General features: G+C 35.4%; 1 protein-coding gene across 2 annotated transcripts in view; it reads right to left on the reverse strand.

The window, feature by feature from the left end:
• Positions 1-378: 378 nt before the first annotated feature.
• Positions 379-17,898, reverse strand: part of PLOD2 (procollagen-lysine,2-oxoglutarate 5-dioxygenase 2) — a 55,040-nt gene continuing 37,520 nt past the window's right edge. The window contains exons 11-20 of one of the 2 annotated variants that reach the window (XM_075761154.1): positions 11,079-11,183; positions 9,664-9,789; positions 8,311-8,452; positions 7,039-7,101; positions 5,544-5,657; positions 5,078-5,143; positions 4,056-4,160; positions 3,003-3,149; positions 2,642-2,767; positions 379-1,592 (exon numbers count right to left, since the gene is read on the reverse strand). In XM_075761154.1, the coding sequence (XP_075617269.1) occupies positions 1,437-1,592; positions 2,642-2,767; positions 3,003-3,149; positions 4,056-4,160; positions 5,078-5,143; positions 5,544-5,657; positions 7,039-7,101; positions 8,311-8,452; positions 9,664-9,789; positions 11,079-11,183 (1,150 nt within the window). In that variant the 3' untranslated portion in view covers positions 379-1,436. The remainder of the gene's footprint in view (positions 1,593-2,641; positions 2,768-3,002; positions 3,150-4,055; positions 4,161-5,077; positions 5,144-5,543; positions 5,658-7,038; positions 7,102-8,310; positions 8,453-9,663; positions 9,790-11,078; positions 11,184-17,898) is intronic. The other variant, XM_075761153.1, reaches the window with a different exon arrangement.

The raw sequence follows: 17,898 nt of genomic DNA on the forward strand, positions 1-17,898 counted from the left end.
AAGTAAAGCTTCTGTTCAGGAAATGTGATATAAAGTTTCTTTAAATATTAGCAGGTAAAAAGTGAACTACTGTTTAGATCCTCAGAATGCCGCTATGTCAAAAAGGAAGGTTGTAACAGAAAACAAGAAACATCCACCCTGCTGGGGTGATTCTGAAAGTGTAATGCACTTCCTGTAACATACACAGGGACCAGCTCACATGAGAAATAATTTCAATAGTAACACTGGAAATAAGCCAAACCCTGACACTTAGAGAAACCTCCAATCTAAATATATCTACAATTCCTTTACAAATATTCATCAATAAATATACTGTCTGTAAGAACAATGGCAACATGCAAAGAAACTACCTAATACAGTCAAGTAAAAGCTGTTACATTAATTTAACATTACCCTTTATTTTTCACAAGTTTTTCCAACATGTGCATTTTGGCACGGTAGACTTTGAGATAGTTTGCTTCAAGTTTCTTTAAATTACAAACAGTAGATACAGTAGGAATATTTTAAATCGATTTCCTTAAAATAAATGGCAAGTTAAGGCCCTTCGCTTTAAAAGAGAGACTGCCACAATTTCATTTTCCTGATACAAAATTCAAGTAATTTTAAGTAAGAGTAGAAAATTGTCTTTATAAAACATCCTATTATGAAAATTTACCAGCACTCTGAAAATAAACATCAAATTTCCAGTATCAATTGGGTGCAATTACACATTTAGAAAAATAACTCATTTTAAATGAAGGTCACTTGGTGAAGAAAAGTAAATTTTCAACAGGATGCATTTTTAAAACAAATGATAAACCATTTTTTCTTAGCTAAACTACTTAATCTTTGCTCCATCTCCACAAATTATTTTTTTCTTCTAAAGGTGTATATTTCACTATTGAAAATGAATTAAGAAAACAGGCTACCGAGATGTTTTCCCTTCAGTATGTACCAGCATATGGAATTATTGCTTATCCTCAACAACTGTATACAAGATTCACTTGATTTTGGTTTTATGCTTTGGTTTTTAATTGGTTGGTACCAAATATACACACCACAAAAAACTTTAGCTGTGTCACTTTACTGAATGAAAACCACAATAATTTTTGCAGATAATTTTGCATCTAGGCTTGTTTGGTTTGGGGTTTTTTTTCAACAAGAAAATAGATTCATTATAAAATGCTTTTCCATTTTCCCTTCTTACCTACTTTTTTAAGACAGCAGAATGGAAAAATAAGCAGGACATGTTTACTTTGTGACTCAAGGCTCAGAGCAGATATTGAGAAATCTTCAACAATTTTAGAACATTTTCTTTTTTTCATTCTTTTAGCCCAAAGTAACTTTGCTGTCTAGGAACAGTAACTTAAAGTTTCTTTTATCACCATCTTCAAGAAATCTATAAATAAATGTTTATGTAAGGAATCAAACACTGCTGAAGAGGGAAAAAAATAAAATTAAGGATCAATAAATGATACTGCAATGTATCTTGTGCCATTCAAGATAGGAAGTCCTTCATGTAAATGAGTAAGTCTTCCTGGGTGCATGAAACTCCATCCTTTCCTGGGAGACTCAATGGAGCAGTTGTACCTAAGAAATTTACATCCACCTCCCTGTAGCAAAAATAAAAACAAAACAAAATCCCAAACATTTACCTTGTGTTTAAATTGAGTAAGTTCCTTTTTATTTATCCAGAACTTAAAATATTTTGTTATTATTAATAGGCTGTTGACAGTAAATTTTTTTCACTATCTCTACTAACAAGGTTGTTTAAATGACACCATCTTCAGAGCAATACATAACAGATATGCATTTGCAAACAAAGATTTCCCCTTGCTTTGCTTTAGCATTCCCTGGATAACAACTCAGTCAAGCAGCAACTCTGACAAACAGACCTTCAATAACTTTACTGTAGATGACACCAGGGAGAAGCAAATCTTATTCACAGGCCTTGTTCCAGGGCCGCATCCCTATCCAGGACAGCATTTAAAAAAATCTTAAATAAATTAATCTGGCTGTTGCTTTCAAACTGAAGGTGTATTTCCTAAAGTACTAAGTTTGAGAAACACACTTAGGGGTGTTAAGTAGGACTGTGAGTAATACAGGTTTATACAGAAAACAAGTTAAGTTTCTCTACTAGTCAAAGCTGAATATTACTGCCACAGCCCTGCCTATCTCCATACTCTGGGGACTGGTTTATTTGAACCAATATCAAAGTAGAAAGTAATTTATCTCAGAAAAAAATAATCCAGGAACAACAGTTGAAAATTTTCATTCTGTGGCTTATCTAAAAAAGAATCATTTAAAAGAAGCCATTTGAGACAACTTGGGACTATTTAAAGTATTTTGAAAAATTGATTTTCACTGTACAGAAATGAAGCATTTCAGAAATGTTAAAAATGAAATGGTTAACACCTCCGAAGTTTTTCTTTAAACCCCTTATCCCCCACCATCTGAAACCATTTTGACCAGTTCTGCATCCCACAATCGAGGAAATTTAGTACTTGTCAAAAAACACCAAGGAATAACATATCTCAATTTGTGACGCACATCTTTTCCTTTTCAACATCATCTTTAAGAATATCCATTCGGGCTCTAGTTTGGAAACAATATTAGGAACTCAAAGAACAACAATTTTTAAGTCATTAAATTGTCAACTTACTTGAAAGTCCTCTCCTACTTTGTTGAGAGCAATGTTAATTGTGAATGTAGAGGAGTCATGATGGGGTCTAAGCGACCGTTGTCTGTCCGGGCTGTATTTTACAACAAAATTCAATAAAGCATAGCCCTGAAACAAAATATACAGTCAGACATCAACAAGTGAACTTATGAACAAGTCACACATGGGGTTCTTGGAGGGGTTTTTTGTTTAAAGCTGAGTTAACAACTCAACAACATTCCTCTATAACTACTGCTACATCATGTATAAACTCCCCAATCAGAATAACTAGGGTATATTCAATAAAATACTTAGAATTACTCATGCCACACAGTAATTATCTGCAAAAATTTTAAACACATACCTTGGTATAATAGCCAGCAAACACTTTTAGCGTTACTGGAGCAATGAACTCTCTTATGAAATGCAGCCATTCGTTATCCAGTCCAATTTGCTTCATATGAATATCATCAGTTGGGACATTTTCATAACCTCCAGAAATACGGCTGTCCTAATGAAAACACCATAAATAGCCTTGAAATATGGACACGGAATGCTTCTGGCACTTCTAAAAATACTTATTTGAAATCTGCAGAATCACAAAACTGCAACAAAGCAATGCTTTAGTGGGCATATGTGAGCTTGCTGTACAGTAATTTCACAGCTAACTGCTGTAAAAAAAAAAAAAAAAGCTGAGCTCTCAATGAGCAAAAATTAGAAAATTTTTAAAAAGGTGAGTCAATATTTGGATGTGTTGCCTGCAGTTAAGGGTTTCCTGGGGTAATGATTTTATTTATTGAGATGTAGATGCAACTGAAGTTATATCAGATCAAGAGAATACTGGCCTCAACTTGACAAGGTAATAAATGTTGAAATAATTTGGAGTTAAAAGTATGTTTCTGGAGGCTTCTCCCTGCAGTAAAATAATGACTGTAATTTATCGTGTTTCCAAGGTACCACATTTGTGAATATGACAAACATTCCTCCTATTTTAGCAGTAGTTAATGAATACCTTCAACTTTCTGCCGACACAAACACAAACACAACAGCTCATAACATTTGTGGGTAACTGCTTAAGGGGACAAATCTGACAAATTAGTACTTAAGAGGTAAACAAGTAGAACTTTGAACAGTTACCAACATCTATCCAAGATCAGGCTTGGATAACTGTTGGATAACTACTACAGCAACTGCGCCACTGCTACTCTCCGAATTTGCTAGTTCGAGGTTAATTGAGGAATATCTCTAAATCTACTGAACAAGCTTCATGATAGACTAAACTAAACATTTTATACCATGAAACAGATATCTTGGGTTATTGGCAATTGTTGGAATGTTTGTTTGTTGTAGTACGATGTGACTTCTGCTTATAAAGGTATTGACTCATTAAGGTCATGTTTATATTAGCTGCACTTACTTGGTGTTTTCCACCAGACCATTGTCCAAAATGTTCCATTTCTTCTACCAATTCATCACAGGCAGTGTCAGAAAATATGGGAAACCAAAACACATCGGGACATGGCTACAAAAGCAAATAAATAAAAAAATTAAACTACATTCATCTCTTCCAGTGGAGTTAAGCTTTAACAGCTATCTTTTATTTTTCAACTGCTAAAAAAGGACATCTTCACTTTTCTTAGACACTAAAGAATATCAGCTGTTCTCATCTGAGCCATAATTCAGATACATTTAAATAATTAAGTTTTGTCTTGATCCACAAGCATATTCTCACAGAACAAAGCAAAAACTACAAGCTACCTTGTAAGCCATGAGCCAGCATTAACAGCTGTCTCAGCATACCCATGTATTCTGTGCCTTGGTTGCTCTAAATAACAACCCTGATCTTCTAAATTACAAGCTATTAAGAAAAGCAGGTTAAAACTTAACATTGTTTTAAACACAAAACCAACGTATCCTGGCTTCTTAAGGAAACACAGTTCATTAAATCACTGTCCCTAATTGTCACAGGACTGATCATCCAACACTGGTACAACAATTACCTTAGAAGCGCTCTGTCTAGATCAGTTGCATGAAAGCAAGCAGCCAGGCAGATTTTGAAGGAAAAAAAATAAAAGGAAAAAAGAAAAAAAAGAAAAAAGAAAAGGAAAAAAAAAGAAAAAAGAAAAAAAGAAGCCTCTTCAGATCCAGCAAAAGGCTTTAACTTTTGTCAGACCTTCTGCTAGTGGTACTAGTTCATAAATATATCTGTATTTTGGAGACAGCAATTACTTGGACAACTACATTATTCTGAGAACTCTAGCAATTATTTTTTGGACTCCCCTCATCTAGTTTTCAGAATGGCAAAAATTCAGTTCTGATCCAAAACATCAAAAAGCTTTTCAGCTGTGGACCAAAACAGCATTTGCATGGAAATAGTTACTGTATACCAAATGATTATCAGTCAACCCCACAAATTTTAAGAAAATTACTTATACGCACCTGTTCTACTATATTATCAGTGAAGATCTTTGAGTAGTTTGGATTTATATAGGTTTCCTTCCAGTCCTAAAGTCATGATTTTAAAACATTAAAAGAGAATAAATGAATTCATAAGTTACAAAAATAATTTCTATTCATTTGCCCTACTGAAAGCTTTGGAAAGAATTAAACAATTTCTTATACCCATAAACAAACTGGCTCTCATCATGTCAAATCATGAAACCTGTAACATCAGGGCCATATATCCAACTCCTTACTCTCGTCATCATTTGGCTTGTTGATATGATACATTATCATTTGCTTAAATGAGTGGCAGAGAACACCTTTTAGTACACAACCAATTTTTAGTGTATAATAAACAAATGTTCTCCACGTAAAGTCTTTAAATCCCAAGTCCTTTACAATAAAGAAACCTTTAGAATTTTTTCAAATAAAATAACTGTTTCATCAATAATTAGATGCATACCACAGGATTTTCAAATATCTGCCAGAGGTCATTGTTGTAGTGGGAGGTATTATAATTGGCTGTAGAAATAAGTCTTCCAAATTCATGTCTGTTGGTAATGTACATGAAAACACCCTATACCAAGTAGAGAAAATGTCATTAGCAAAACTGTCCATCTTTGCAAAAATGATGTTTCAAAAAAGTCCGTTTGTTTATGCCTGCTCTTTCATAAAATATATCACACAGTTGTACATACATATTACACACATGCTGTTCATTTAGCATCTTTAATTTTCAAATGGTTGATTCTAATCAGCAACTAGTGTTCATAATTTCTTCTTTACAAGCATTTGGTTGAATTTGTTTTCTAAACACGTTATACCAAAACATATATTGTTCATAACATAAACACACATACACTTATAGAAAGGAAAAAAACAGAGAAGTGGTTGGTTGATTTGTTTTCCAGAAAACCTAAGCAGACACGCTGGAAGCACCTGTTCTCAAACTGAAAATACTCCTACAAGAAAACCATCATCTGGGGTTTAGTTTCTGATTAAAAACTGAAAGATTAAGCTAAGAATAAAAAGGCTACTGGAAGTCAGAACAAGAAACTTATTTCAGAGTATTCACTACATGATCCTCTGGTGAATTGGCCTGAAATAAAAAGATATTGGCAAATACAGCATAAAAGAATATTCAGATCAGGGTACAAAACAGCTGAGCACTGTGAAGTATGTTTGCTTAAGCAAACACTGCAAAATATGTGCAAGATATCAAGTGTGGTAAGATACAGCTTTATTATCAAGTTATTAACAGAAGATATTAACAAAACTCTCTTGATTAGAAATAGTAGCAGAAAATAGTTCTTCTTAAAGAAATGTAGGGTTTGTGGGGTTTTTTTTTCTCAGTTTACTGTTTTTCAGACTAAAACCACATTTCAAAAGTGTTTGTGGCCTTTAGATATGCAGCAGATGAAGACATTCTTATTTAGATATTTTGGTGTTTCTGTCTATGTTTCTGTCTGAAAAAGAGTTAAACTGTTAGAAAGATAATTATTATGTTAAACATGTGCCCGGTTTTGGGCACTTACCAAATCATAAAATAGCTGCAGCAGGGAGAATAAGGAGGGTCTGGGTCAACAAAAACAGCTTAAAATGACACCAATTTCACAAATGCCCTGTGTGGTCATCAAGGGGGCCTGGCTGACCCACTAGTGATTTGAACTTTCCTCCCTAGGACTGCGGAAACAATTTTGGCTACAGAAGCACAGCTTCAGCACACCTTGACATCAGAAGCATTGAGAAACCTCCCTGAGGAAACAATGAGCCCCTCTAAGATGTTTTGAGCTGGTCATGAAGAACCTGTCCCTGGCAACAACTTGAACCTTAGAAGACTAAAGAGAAAGCTAGAGCAGTATTTCATTAGAGTAAGTAGACAGAGGAGAAGTATCTTCCTGTGGTAGAATAATACTGCATGTAATAATAACTAATGAATAAAAAAAATAAAGCAACACCTTTGGGGGTCTGAGCATATGGAATGTTTCCGAAGAAGGGGAGTCTTTTTCCCTTTGTAAAGTCTAAAATGAAGGAGAATCATCACATCAGTTTTCTGATACATAATCTCTTTCTCTTTTTCCGACTACTACTAGGTTTCCACAGTTACATTAGGGAAATAGCAGCCTTTGATCTGAAGCTGATATGCCTTTACAGACAACATGCATCTCCAAGCAAAGCTCATAATACACATGTCAAAGCTGTTTCACCAGCCCCTTCTTATCTGCTGCAATACAAAACCAAGCATGTACCAGGCCATCTTACAGCCCAGACTGAGAAAGAGGAGAAGAGAAAGCAATTTTATGATGAGCCAGTCCGATTAGTTTAATGAGCACAGGGGAAGCATGAGGATGCAATAACTGATGCTGAGAAGGTTTGAATACAACAGAATTGGATGGGGATGTTCTGAAGAATCAGTACAAACAAAGGAGATCATGCCTTGTTATGAGGAAATAAAAAAATTAATACTTGCCAACTTTTCTTGTTCAATTCAGCAAAATTATTTTTCAATGCTATAGTGTCTGGAAATAGGTCTGGTTTAGGTCTTATTTGTTTCTGTGCTGAAACTAGTGTAAATATCAGTAGAAATGTGGATTTACATATTCATATTTTTACAGTACAAATAACTTTTCTCTCATTACTTACAGCTTAATGCAAGTAACAAATTTCTGACACAGTTTTAATCTATCTGGAAAAATTAGTAATTAATTCATGCTCCCTGAGAAGATTTGTACAATTTCATAAATCACTTAGGCTTTTTATATCAACACTTCCTGTCACTAGTTCAAATATGTATCTATTTAAATATAAAATTGAAAAATATTCCAACTTAGTCTGCTAGAAGTTTCACACTGTGTAAAAACATGCGTAATAGGGGTGTTTTAAATGCAGTGGTAAGTTTGAAGTCAAACACAGCAGAGGAGTTGAGCCCTCTTTGATCCTGTTGAGGTTGTGCCAACAAGAGAGGTATTTTAACCTCAATAGGAATTTTCGTGCATTTAAATAAAAACCATCATGCAGTCAGTGCACCAGTGCACTGGCCTGGCAAAAACATCTGTTCTCAACAGTTTAAAGAAATACACCTAAAATGTTCTATGTCACAAAAATTGGCCAGTACTTTGAATTAGAAGTAAAAATATAATATCCAAGATCAATCAAGTGAAGCAGTCAAGTGTAGCAGGACAAAGAAGTCTGTGTGTATTTAAAAGCAAGCTGTTATAGATACACCTTACCATTTCCCTGGCATTCCTGCAGAGAGCCATATCAGGATCCAATTTATCACGCATAAAGTAATTCTTTTCTTTCATCTCCAGTCTGAGAGTTTGTCCCTTAATTAAGTATATGTTAGCCATATAAGGAATATTCCATACTCCTCTGTTAAAAAAACAAAAAACAAACAAACAAAAAAAATAGCACAAAATGCAAATAGTTTAAAGCCTTGAAAACTAATCTGTTGCCTAGTCTGTCAAATCAGCATCTCCGTATTTGCTGAAAAGACTAAGCAAGTTTCAAGGAAATGAAGCTGAAAGGTTCCCAAGACATTTGAAAAACTACAGCTGGACAATGTGGACATCTCAAACATAGGCAGTAATTCAACTTTGATGAAGTATTATTATAAAAAAAAAAAAAAGAAAGGTCAAATTCTCTAAAGAGTTTTAACTACAAATGTACTTCATGTTTCCATAGTTAAGGCAATCAGTCAAACTCTTACAATATTATTCTACACTACCAGATGGAGAAAGTAATTCTAAAACAGATTTTTAAGTGAGTTTACAGACTTCACTGAGGCTTCACACAGCTGGTCTGACCTCCTCACACAAATACCCGCAGACCACAGCAGGCCACGTATTTATGTCAGTTGGGCCAATATCAACAAAAAAGCATTGCTGTCACAACGCTCGCTCTGCAGATTTCCTCCCTCCCAGTGCCACGAGCACATCTTTCTGTGAGACTGAAAATGAGCCAGTCCTATTCAAGCAGTCAATCTGGTTTAGACCTTTTTGTTCTTCCAGGGCAATGAAAAGGTATCACCACATGGGAAAGTCAAGCTTAGAAAAACTTAGATCACGTTCATTAAGGGGAAGGATAAACCCAAAAGGCTAAGTGACAGAACTATTTCTCAAGAGCTCCTTAGGATATACCTGACATAATATACAGGAAGAAACACATGAAGAATTATAGTTGTTCAGTTGATTAAACATTTGCCCCAAAGAGATGACGAAGTTATTTGATGAATGCAACAATCATTTCTTTTGACTGAGGTTCCTGGCATACAGTTTAGGGTTTGCTATTTGTTTGTCTTGCCATTTTTGTATTATGCACTGCTAGAGGAACCAGACACAATCAGACAGGTACTAGTAATGACTATGTCCATTACTAATACCAGCTCATCGTGTTAAACACTTTGCTTTTTTATTCAAGCTGTAAATGGGAAAACATTTCTATTCCTATGAAATAGAAAAAAACTAAACAATAAAACTAACCAAAGCTATTCAGGAATACCAGATTGCATGAAAATGTAAGAATATGTTGCTAATAAGCATACTGGGTGCCTTGACTTTAAAAATTAGCTTACAATTACTTACACTCTGTTTCCTTGGACAATATCAACATAATCTTCTGATCGAGCATAATAGCCATCTGGGCTCAAAGCACCCCAGAAATTGGACCAAAGCTTCCCATGACGAGTTACAAGCGGAGCAATTATCTTTCTGTGAAGTGACATATTGAATAGGAAAATGTGAACTGTTATACATAGACTATATGTCAAAATATACCAGCTTTCCTCAGTTTGGAGTATAGTGTAGTTACAAGACCAGTGACTGTCAAATCATGACCTATTCTGAACTTAAGCTTGAAGAACAGCAGCCAAGTACCCACTGCCCAGAAACAATATCAGTGTAACAGAAGCAAAGATTCCTATAAATCAGAGGTGGCTTGATTTTCAGTCAAGCAAAAAAATACTGCCCGTAGCATAATGACAAAAAGTATCACAAAGTCAAAGACCAAAAAAAAAAAAAAAAAAAAAAAAAAAACCAACCAAAAAAAACCCACACCACACCACAGTGGGACTTAGCTTACCCAAAACTTAACAGAGTCAAAAGGGGAAGACTAAGTTGACCAGAATAAAATTAAAATGGTACTTTGTTTCAGAGGATGCCTACTGGTAGACATATTTTGCAAAGCTTATGTTTCTTCCACCTAGTGTACCTGACTTTTAGCCTCTTTCTACAACAGCAAATATTACAAGGAATATAATGCAAAGGACCGACAGCCATATCTTTACTTAAGCTCCAACCCTTCTCACTAGTAGGTCAAAACAGACGTTGATAATTTATGTTTCTGATACACTTGAGATTCCCTGATTTATGACGAGGCAACCACCATCTACATACCTACCGTAGGAAGTTACAAATTGGCAGGAGTGAAGCACATAGCCTGCTGAAAGCTGCTGCTGCTGCTGCTAAGGTCACAGCTTTGTATAACTTAAGAGAACATACTAATACAAGGAGAGACTGGGCATTACAGCTGCTTCATCTCCAATACCTTTCCACTGTTTTATTGCATCTATGATTTAAAAAGAAAGTAATAATACTGAAATACTACAGTAATAAACTCTAGGGAGTTTTTGTTAGTTTTGTTTTGGGGGGAATGTTGGGTTTTGGGGTTGGTTTTTCATAAGATTTTGTGTGTCACCAACTTTGAAATCATTAGTCAGTGAAATCTTAATTCATTTAATAAAACCTGCTTACACCATACCATTCTCTTCAGAGGAACTTTGAAGCATTTGAAATTCACACCAGGAATTGTTGCTTGACAGGAACAAAATGCTTTGTGAATTGTTGGCCTCTGAGCCTGTTATGAGCTATGACAACCAAATACCACAGGTAAACAGAGAGGATCTAACTCTGCAAGGATGGGATCTTATTTTCTCTGGATGGGCCCCAGAGAATCCTTTCAAGTTGGAGAAAATTCTGTAAAATCAAGAGATATACCACACCTGTTCTGTTCCATCAGTATTCTTAAAGTTTTTGGGTTTGTCAGCACGACATCTGCATCTATGCTGAAGTAATATTCACATGCTTTATCCTGGCGACAAAGGTCCCTAAAAAGATGAAAAACAATGGTTAACTCACACACGTCCAGAAAAGATCCACAAACAGCAAAACAAAAAAAATGCAAAAACCCAAACCACAACGAAGTGCTCTACTTATACATTGCATTAAAAGCCCTCTGCAGTGTGGTATAGTAAAAGAAAGGTGTCTTTAGATTACAGTAGTGTGATAAAGTAAAAGAAGATTTAAAAATATGGATCAGATGCCTTATTTTTTTCTTTTAATAAACTAAGTGATGTCTAACCTTTACCAAGTTCAGTAAGAGCTACCATGCACTGTCCTAATGGAAGACGGGGCTGGGGGGAATCAAGCTACTAATTTATATAGCTGGATATCAGTACAGTCGCTTAATAGTGAAGTATGAGCTTATTAAATAAGCTTCCCTAGTAAGTAACTGCATGTGGCTGTAACACTGTCTTTGGGGAAAGATGCGGCAGATGAGATCTGCTGATCTGAACAGTAATTGAAACCTTATGGTGAGATGGAGAGTGTCAGACAAAAAGTATAAAGAAATATATATTTAAAGATCTTTTCTTAGTCTTCTTGTGACCTACAAGAATAACACAGTTGGTAAACAGAAATATAAAACAATTGCACAGACGGTGAATGGAAATTAGAAAAAGGAATTTAATTTGTCCCATACACTATTTCTATCAGAATAAATTATTTGCATAGATTTCCACACCTTCAAAACAAAGCTTCAGCCAAGCAGAAGACACATTCTACTCTAAATATGAATACAAGATACACAAACTACATTTGTATGTTTCTGGCAGGGTACACAAGCTAGATTAAGATCCCCATAGAGTGAATCCAGCTTTCCTATGCCAAGAGAATAGCAGGCAATTATAGTAAATCAAATATACTTTTAGAAGTGGAACAAGCAGTAGCTTTCTATCATGCAGGTGTTTTATTGATTTTGTCTATTTTCCCCACTATTATTGACAGAACTTGCATTAATTCCATCGTAACTGCTTGAAACATTAGAATTATTTTACTTTCTTGCTTTAAAGCATCTATAAACACTGTTTTAGTTTAAGTTCCATGCAATTTGATTCTTTGTGACTGTTTTTGCAAAGGAAAAGATCTCTGTCACTTCAGAAGATCTGATAAACGGTGGATGTGGCAGGCTACATACAAGTCAAGGCAACCGCTGGCATCGCTTCCTGCCCTCCTCCTCTGTCACCCTCCACTATCTAACACAGCACTTCACTCAGCATTTGTCTGGCTCCTGTAAGGATCACTACTTATCAACGCCTTTTGGGTCTTTTTGTTCAAACTTTCTTCTGCTCAAAGAACTTTAGAAGTTGGAATCACAGTAGAAGGTAGAGCTTTTTTATTCCATAAATTTAAGCAAACGTTCCTCTTCAAACTTGACCACTAAAGGTGTAGTAGTGATTTGAGCCACATTTTTAAAATACCAAAACAGTCTTCCCACTACTGCCACCGCGTTTGGACACACACCCATAGTTTAAATCTTTGGTCAGTCTCTGGTTTTGCTTTAACTGACATCTCCTTCACTGACAGTTTTCTATCTTATGTATACATGGGTTTATGACAGCAATTCCTTAATCAGCACTTTCTTTCATAATTACCCCTGTTGAAACCAGCAGGCTTTATTTCGGCCATAACACAGCCCAGTAATGAGATCTTTATGGCATTTTCCATTACTAGCCTGTTCTGTTCAAAGCTTCACAAATACTGAGCACAATTCACATGTAGCTTTATCATTAGAATAATTACAATTATTAATAGTAACCTTTTACATTGCTCTTGACATTAGATATTATTTTTTTTCCAAAAATATTCAGCTCCTTTATCCTCATTCTACTAATGAGGAAACTAAACCTGAGAGACCAACAGACTCGATGCCTGTCCAGGATTCCAGCCACAACACTAGCCAGCACCTCCCCAAAAGCAGCTAAACCTTTTGCTGCTAACAAAAATATGAATGGAATTGATGTTTCTAATTATGAAATGTGAAAAAACAAATGGAATAGATTTATATTTAGTTGTAGGCAAACATGACTGGAAAATTGATTACATAATTTCAAAATGTATGGTTCTGCAACTTTTGCCTTTCCCCCCCCCCCCCCCCCTTTAAATCCAGGGCCAAAGAATTCTATTAAAACTGGTCCAATGTGTTTACTGTTAAAAATCCTTCTGTTCTTCATTCGCATAGTAATCCAAAACACAAAATAATACATTATAAGTTTTGGTCTAAGTCACACTTAGTCATTCAATAATCTATTGAGAACTCTTTGAAAGCATTACTCCTTAAATAGTCTGGAAATTCAGCTGCAGCACAAATCACCCACAACGTGACACCTCTAACTTCAACCTCTGTAGCCAAGAACATGAAACATATGTATTTATATTATATATATTTTTATATGTGTGTATAGATATATATAAAAAGGCAAAAAATCAAGGCTCCTATTTGACTTTGACTCATTTTCCCCCCTGTCTTTCTATACAGCATTGAAGACTGGATCACCAAATGGCAAAACTTGATGTTTAAATCATAATTCTCCTTGCATTTCCAGATACAAGTCACCATGTCAAATGTGAAGTATAAGTTTTGCCTTTGTACCTTAAGGTCACTAACAAAATCTCCATGAAACACTTCCACTTTCAGATATACAGAAAAAGAGTTGGAAAAGTTTCTGTCAAAATTAATAAAACAAGCCTACTCTTAAGAAATTCACTTCTCTTCAGGCTTTCAGTGTTGCCAAGTAGCTTTCCCAAGGAAATAAAAGTAATCCTGGATATTCTCATGTGTTAAGGTATTATCTTCTTACAGTGTATGCTAACCTCTCCAGATGTAGAAATCCTAGATTATATGTGAAACTATTTATTACGTATATCCAGGTTACAGGAAGGAACAAGTAGAAAGTGCTATTTAGCAGTACTCATATGTATATTACTATACTACCTAATCCAAATTCAATGGCTGAAACATTTAATCGACTTACTGTATATTCCACATGCTCCTAAACTAAGACCAAATATTGAAAAGAAAGTTATATTTATGTACATAACTTAAAGCCATTTCAGTGTAACAATTAATAAAAATGTAGTAGAAGGCCAAGATTTTTGTTGGAAGTGTGAAATGAAGCTCAGCAGATCAGTTTACAGTATTTTGCAATCACAGCGATGTTTAACTTTGCTTACGAACCGCAAGTCCATCTGGAACAGTGACCTCATCTGAAAAGGGAAAGTGTCACTGCTCTTCTCTTCATCAAACTTTCCACTGAGATATTCCAAGGGGCTAGTTGTTTATAGCAGCAAGACATATATAGTCTACTCAATTTCTTTACCATTGAGTTACTTTTTTTTTTTAGACACAGTTTCTATTTGCAAATAATCAATTTGTCATTTTTATACCTCTCACAGTTTGGAAATACAATTCCAGATGTGGACTGTGAGCCTGAAGGGAGAGCACCAACACTGTTTGACAGACCACTGAAAGAGAAGATGCCCCGGATACAAGCCTGCAGCACTCACTGACAGATTGGGTGACACTGCTTGCCATTTAGGACTACATTTTGCATTTCTCCAGATAGCCACAACAGTGTAAAGAAACTCTTATTACCCATCACTAGACCCAAACAAAAGGTAGCCACAAGTAAAGCACTAGCGTTTAGTTTTGCACCTCGGGCTTAAGTATTGTTATCACAGTTATCACACCTGGAAGCTACTGAAATCAGATATGGGTGGTAAAATTGTTTTTGTTCTGCAACACTCAAAGTTCAAAATGTTCCTCCTCCATCAGAAGCTGAAACCCAAAATTGCTCAAGTGTTCAGTTCCAGAAAATCCAAGTCTCCAAAAGAAATCACTTGACATCTGGAAGACACAGATTTAATCCCTGCTCTTCCTTCAACTACAGCCAAGGTACTTGCCCTACTCACAGGACTTGAAAGGGAGTCCTCCTGCATCCATGTCATTATTTATCAATACCAATGGGAGCTCAGAGACAGACTTAATATCTTCTGACTTTCAAGAAGCACACAGGAAACCCCAAATTTAGCTCAAAATTCAACAGTGAGGTCAAACTCTCTAACTGATACTGATCTCCCTACTAGTCTTACTGAAACTTTTGAAAGCTTTCAATGTAAGCCTTCATTAAAATGTGCACATTCCCACTAAAAGTTGAGGTAAATCACATTTTTTAAAAAGTTCCGGAAAAATCCTAGCTAGTTCTATTACTAATATTATTGAGGGAGGGAAAAAAACAATCCCCCAAAAAAAGAAGCCCTAAGGTCCCTGGGGGAAAAAAAAGATTATGGAAAATAAGCTTTTTATAAATAAAACCTCAGCGAAGCAAATGAGATAAATTCCTGTATTTCCTCACTTTCTGTTATTGCTTGAACATACTTTACATTTTCTGTCATAACAAATTCTGTTACAGCTGGTTGAAATCTTATCTCCAAACAAGGCAAACCCACAAATGAGTTCTTTCTTAAAGAAAAAAGAATGAACTGTAAGAATGCTAATACATTCCCTGTAGACAAAGGCTAAAAAAAAAAAAAAAAGACATGAAAATGCTATTTTAGGGTGTCAAGGGATGTACGTGCAGAGAAAACAGACAACATGCAGCTAAACTTTCCTTCTCTTTATTCTGCTTTCTTCTCCTCCCTTCTTATTCTATTTCAACCCACAATAAGGAACGCTGTGCAATCCTGTTTGCCAATATTATTGAATTGTAACAAGCCTTTGCTCACTGCACAATTTGGAGACCTTTCCAATACCTATCCAACTTCCACAAGCACAGGAGAGGGCTTTCTATGTCAAGATGAAGCAAGAAAGTAAATGCTTCAATTATTCTTTATTATGTGAATGAGAAAAGTAGACAGAAATTTCCTGCATGACTATGGGTGAAATTTAAAAAAATGTTATTTTCTCCCACATATTGATATAAGAGATTCTCATTTACTGAGAACCTCACTGTGATTTATCACCACTTTTTACTGAGCCAAAAAGGGAAAAAAAGAGGTAAGGAGAAAACTGATCCAACCGCATTATATACTCAAAAGTATTCTGCTGAAAACAAACCAGATCTTCAATGCTTAAGTTCGCTCTCTATTTTTTATTTTTTTTATTTTTTTTTTAATTCTGTCACTAGGCACTGAATTGTATTACTTGAAGCCTTGAACTTGAAGTTCAGATAGATAGACTTTTTGTGTAAAATGTGCAAGTGAGGAGACTAAATTAATTCTAAACCTACTGGAAATTAACAGAGAGTTACTAAAATCTGCTAATTTGGAAAAAGAGAGAAAGCAAGTATTTGAGGCAGATGGAACAAAACAATCAGTCAATAATGCAGATAGAGGCAGGAAAAAACTAATCAGAAGACTGAATATATCAATCTCTGTAAATCAAGCCATTAAACAGATTTGAAGAATCACTCTTTTCAAATCATTCCCAATGCAGTATTAGTGAGAAACAAATGAGGTTATTATGTTGGAAGCCAGCTGAAGTGTTGAAAGCAAATGATTTTTTATAGTATCTGCCTTTGCCATGAACGTCCCATACTTCTGAGCTAGATTTTTTGAGGAAAAGTAAAATGCATTTGTTCCAGAGAAGTTGGTGATGTTTACGAAGGTGACCAAGCAGACCAGGAGTGCAAAGGAAGCAGCAGATGAACTGAACCTACTTCAGTCGAATTGAAAGGAGCCATCAAATTGTATCTACATTGGTCACATGAACGATCCTACTACTAATACTCATACTTTCTGGATGATACAGTATTTTGGCATGATCTCATTCCACATGCATTATACTTCACATTTTCTCTATATGCTATGTATCTCTTTAGGACAGAATCTTTATTAAAGAGGCCTATCAAAGCAGAACAACATGGCTCAAATTATATCCAGACAATGGATACACATCACAGTGTAGTGTATCCAGTGGTACACATCACAAGTATGATTATCTCCCTGCCTTACATAACAGAATTTGAAATGATTTTGTGCAAATATACATTTAAATTACTATTTTTTATCCACAGATCAAGCAAAGACCATATATCCTACTAAAAACTCTGTCACATTGTAAGTCAGTAGGTTCTATCAAAAGATAGCAGGTTTAAAGATCTTTGGGTGAGATTTAGTAAGAGTATAGAAACTGTTTACACAAAAGATTCTGCCTTATGGTGTCTATATAACAACAAAGAGGAAAAGGCAACTCCAGAAATTCCACCTCAGTTATATGTAACATATACTACTTGAAAAAGTTTGCAAACATAGTACATTTGCTTTAGAGACTATTAGAAAGAAAGAAAGAAAGAAAGAAAGAAAGAAAGAAAGAAAGAAAGAATATTTATAAACATGTGAATGGCTGCTTACCCTACCAGTGGACATTTGTAGTGTTTCCTAGAGAGGCTATGGGAGAGGCACGGACCTCAGCCAAATATCTTCCGCACAACAAAACCCCATCCAAACAAATTTCCAAGAACACCACGGAGACTCAGGATTCTTCCTTCATTCTTTCAGCTGATGCCATGAACAGCCTATACTATGCTCCTAACCCCCGAATATAAAAGAAAAGGGTCTTTTGAAAATAATTTCTCTGCTCTGACACTCATGGAAGATTTGGGAGAAAACAGAGTGGAAGAATTATGCAGGAATGAAGCCTGTTCAAGGGCCACATGAGGTCTTGGTGGAATCCTGGTCTGTAAAACTCCATAATCAGACTGACAG

Source organism: Balearica regulorum, chromosome 9 (assembly GCF_011004875.1).
Source record: "Balearica regulorum gibbericeps isolate bBalReg1 chromosome 9, bBalReg1.pri, whole genome shotgun sequence".
NCBI classification, from domain to species: domain Eukaryota; kingdom Metazoa; phylum Chordata; class Aves; order Gruiformes; family Gruidae; genus Balearica; species Balearica regulorum.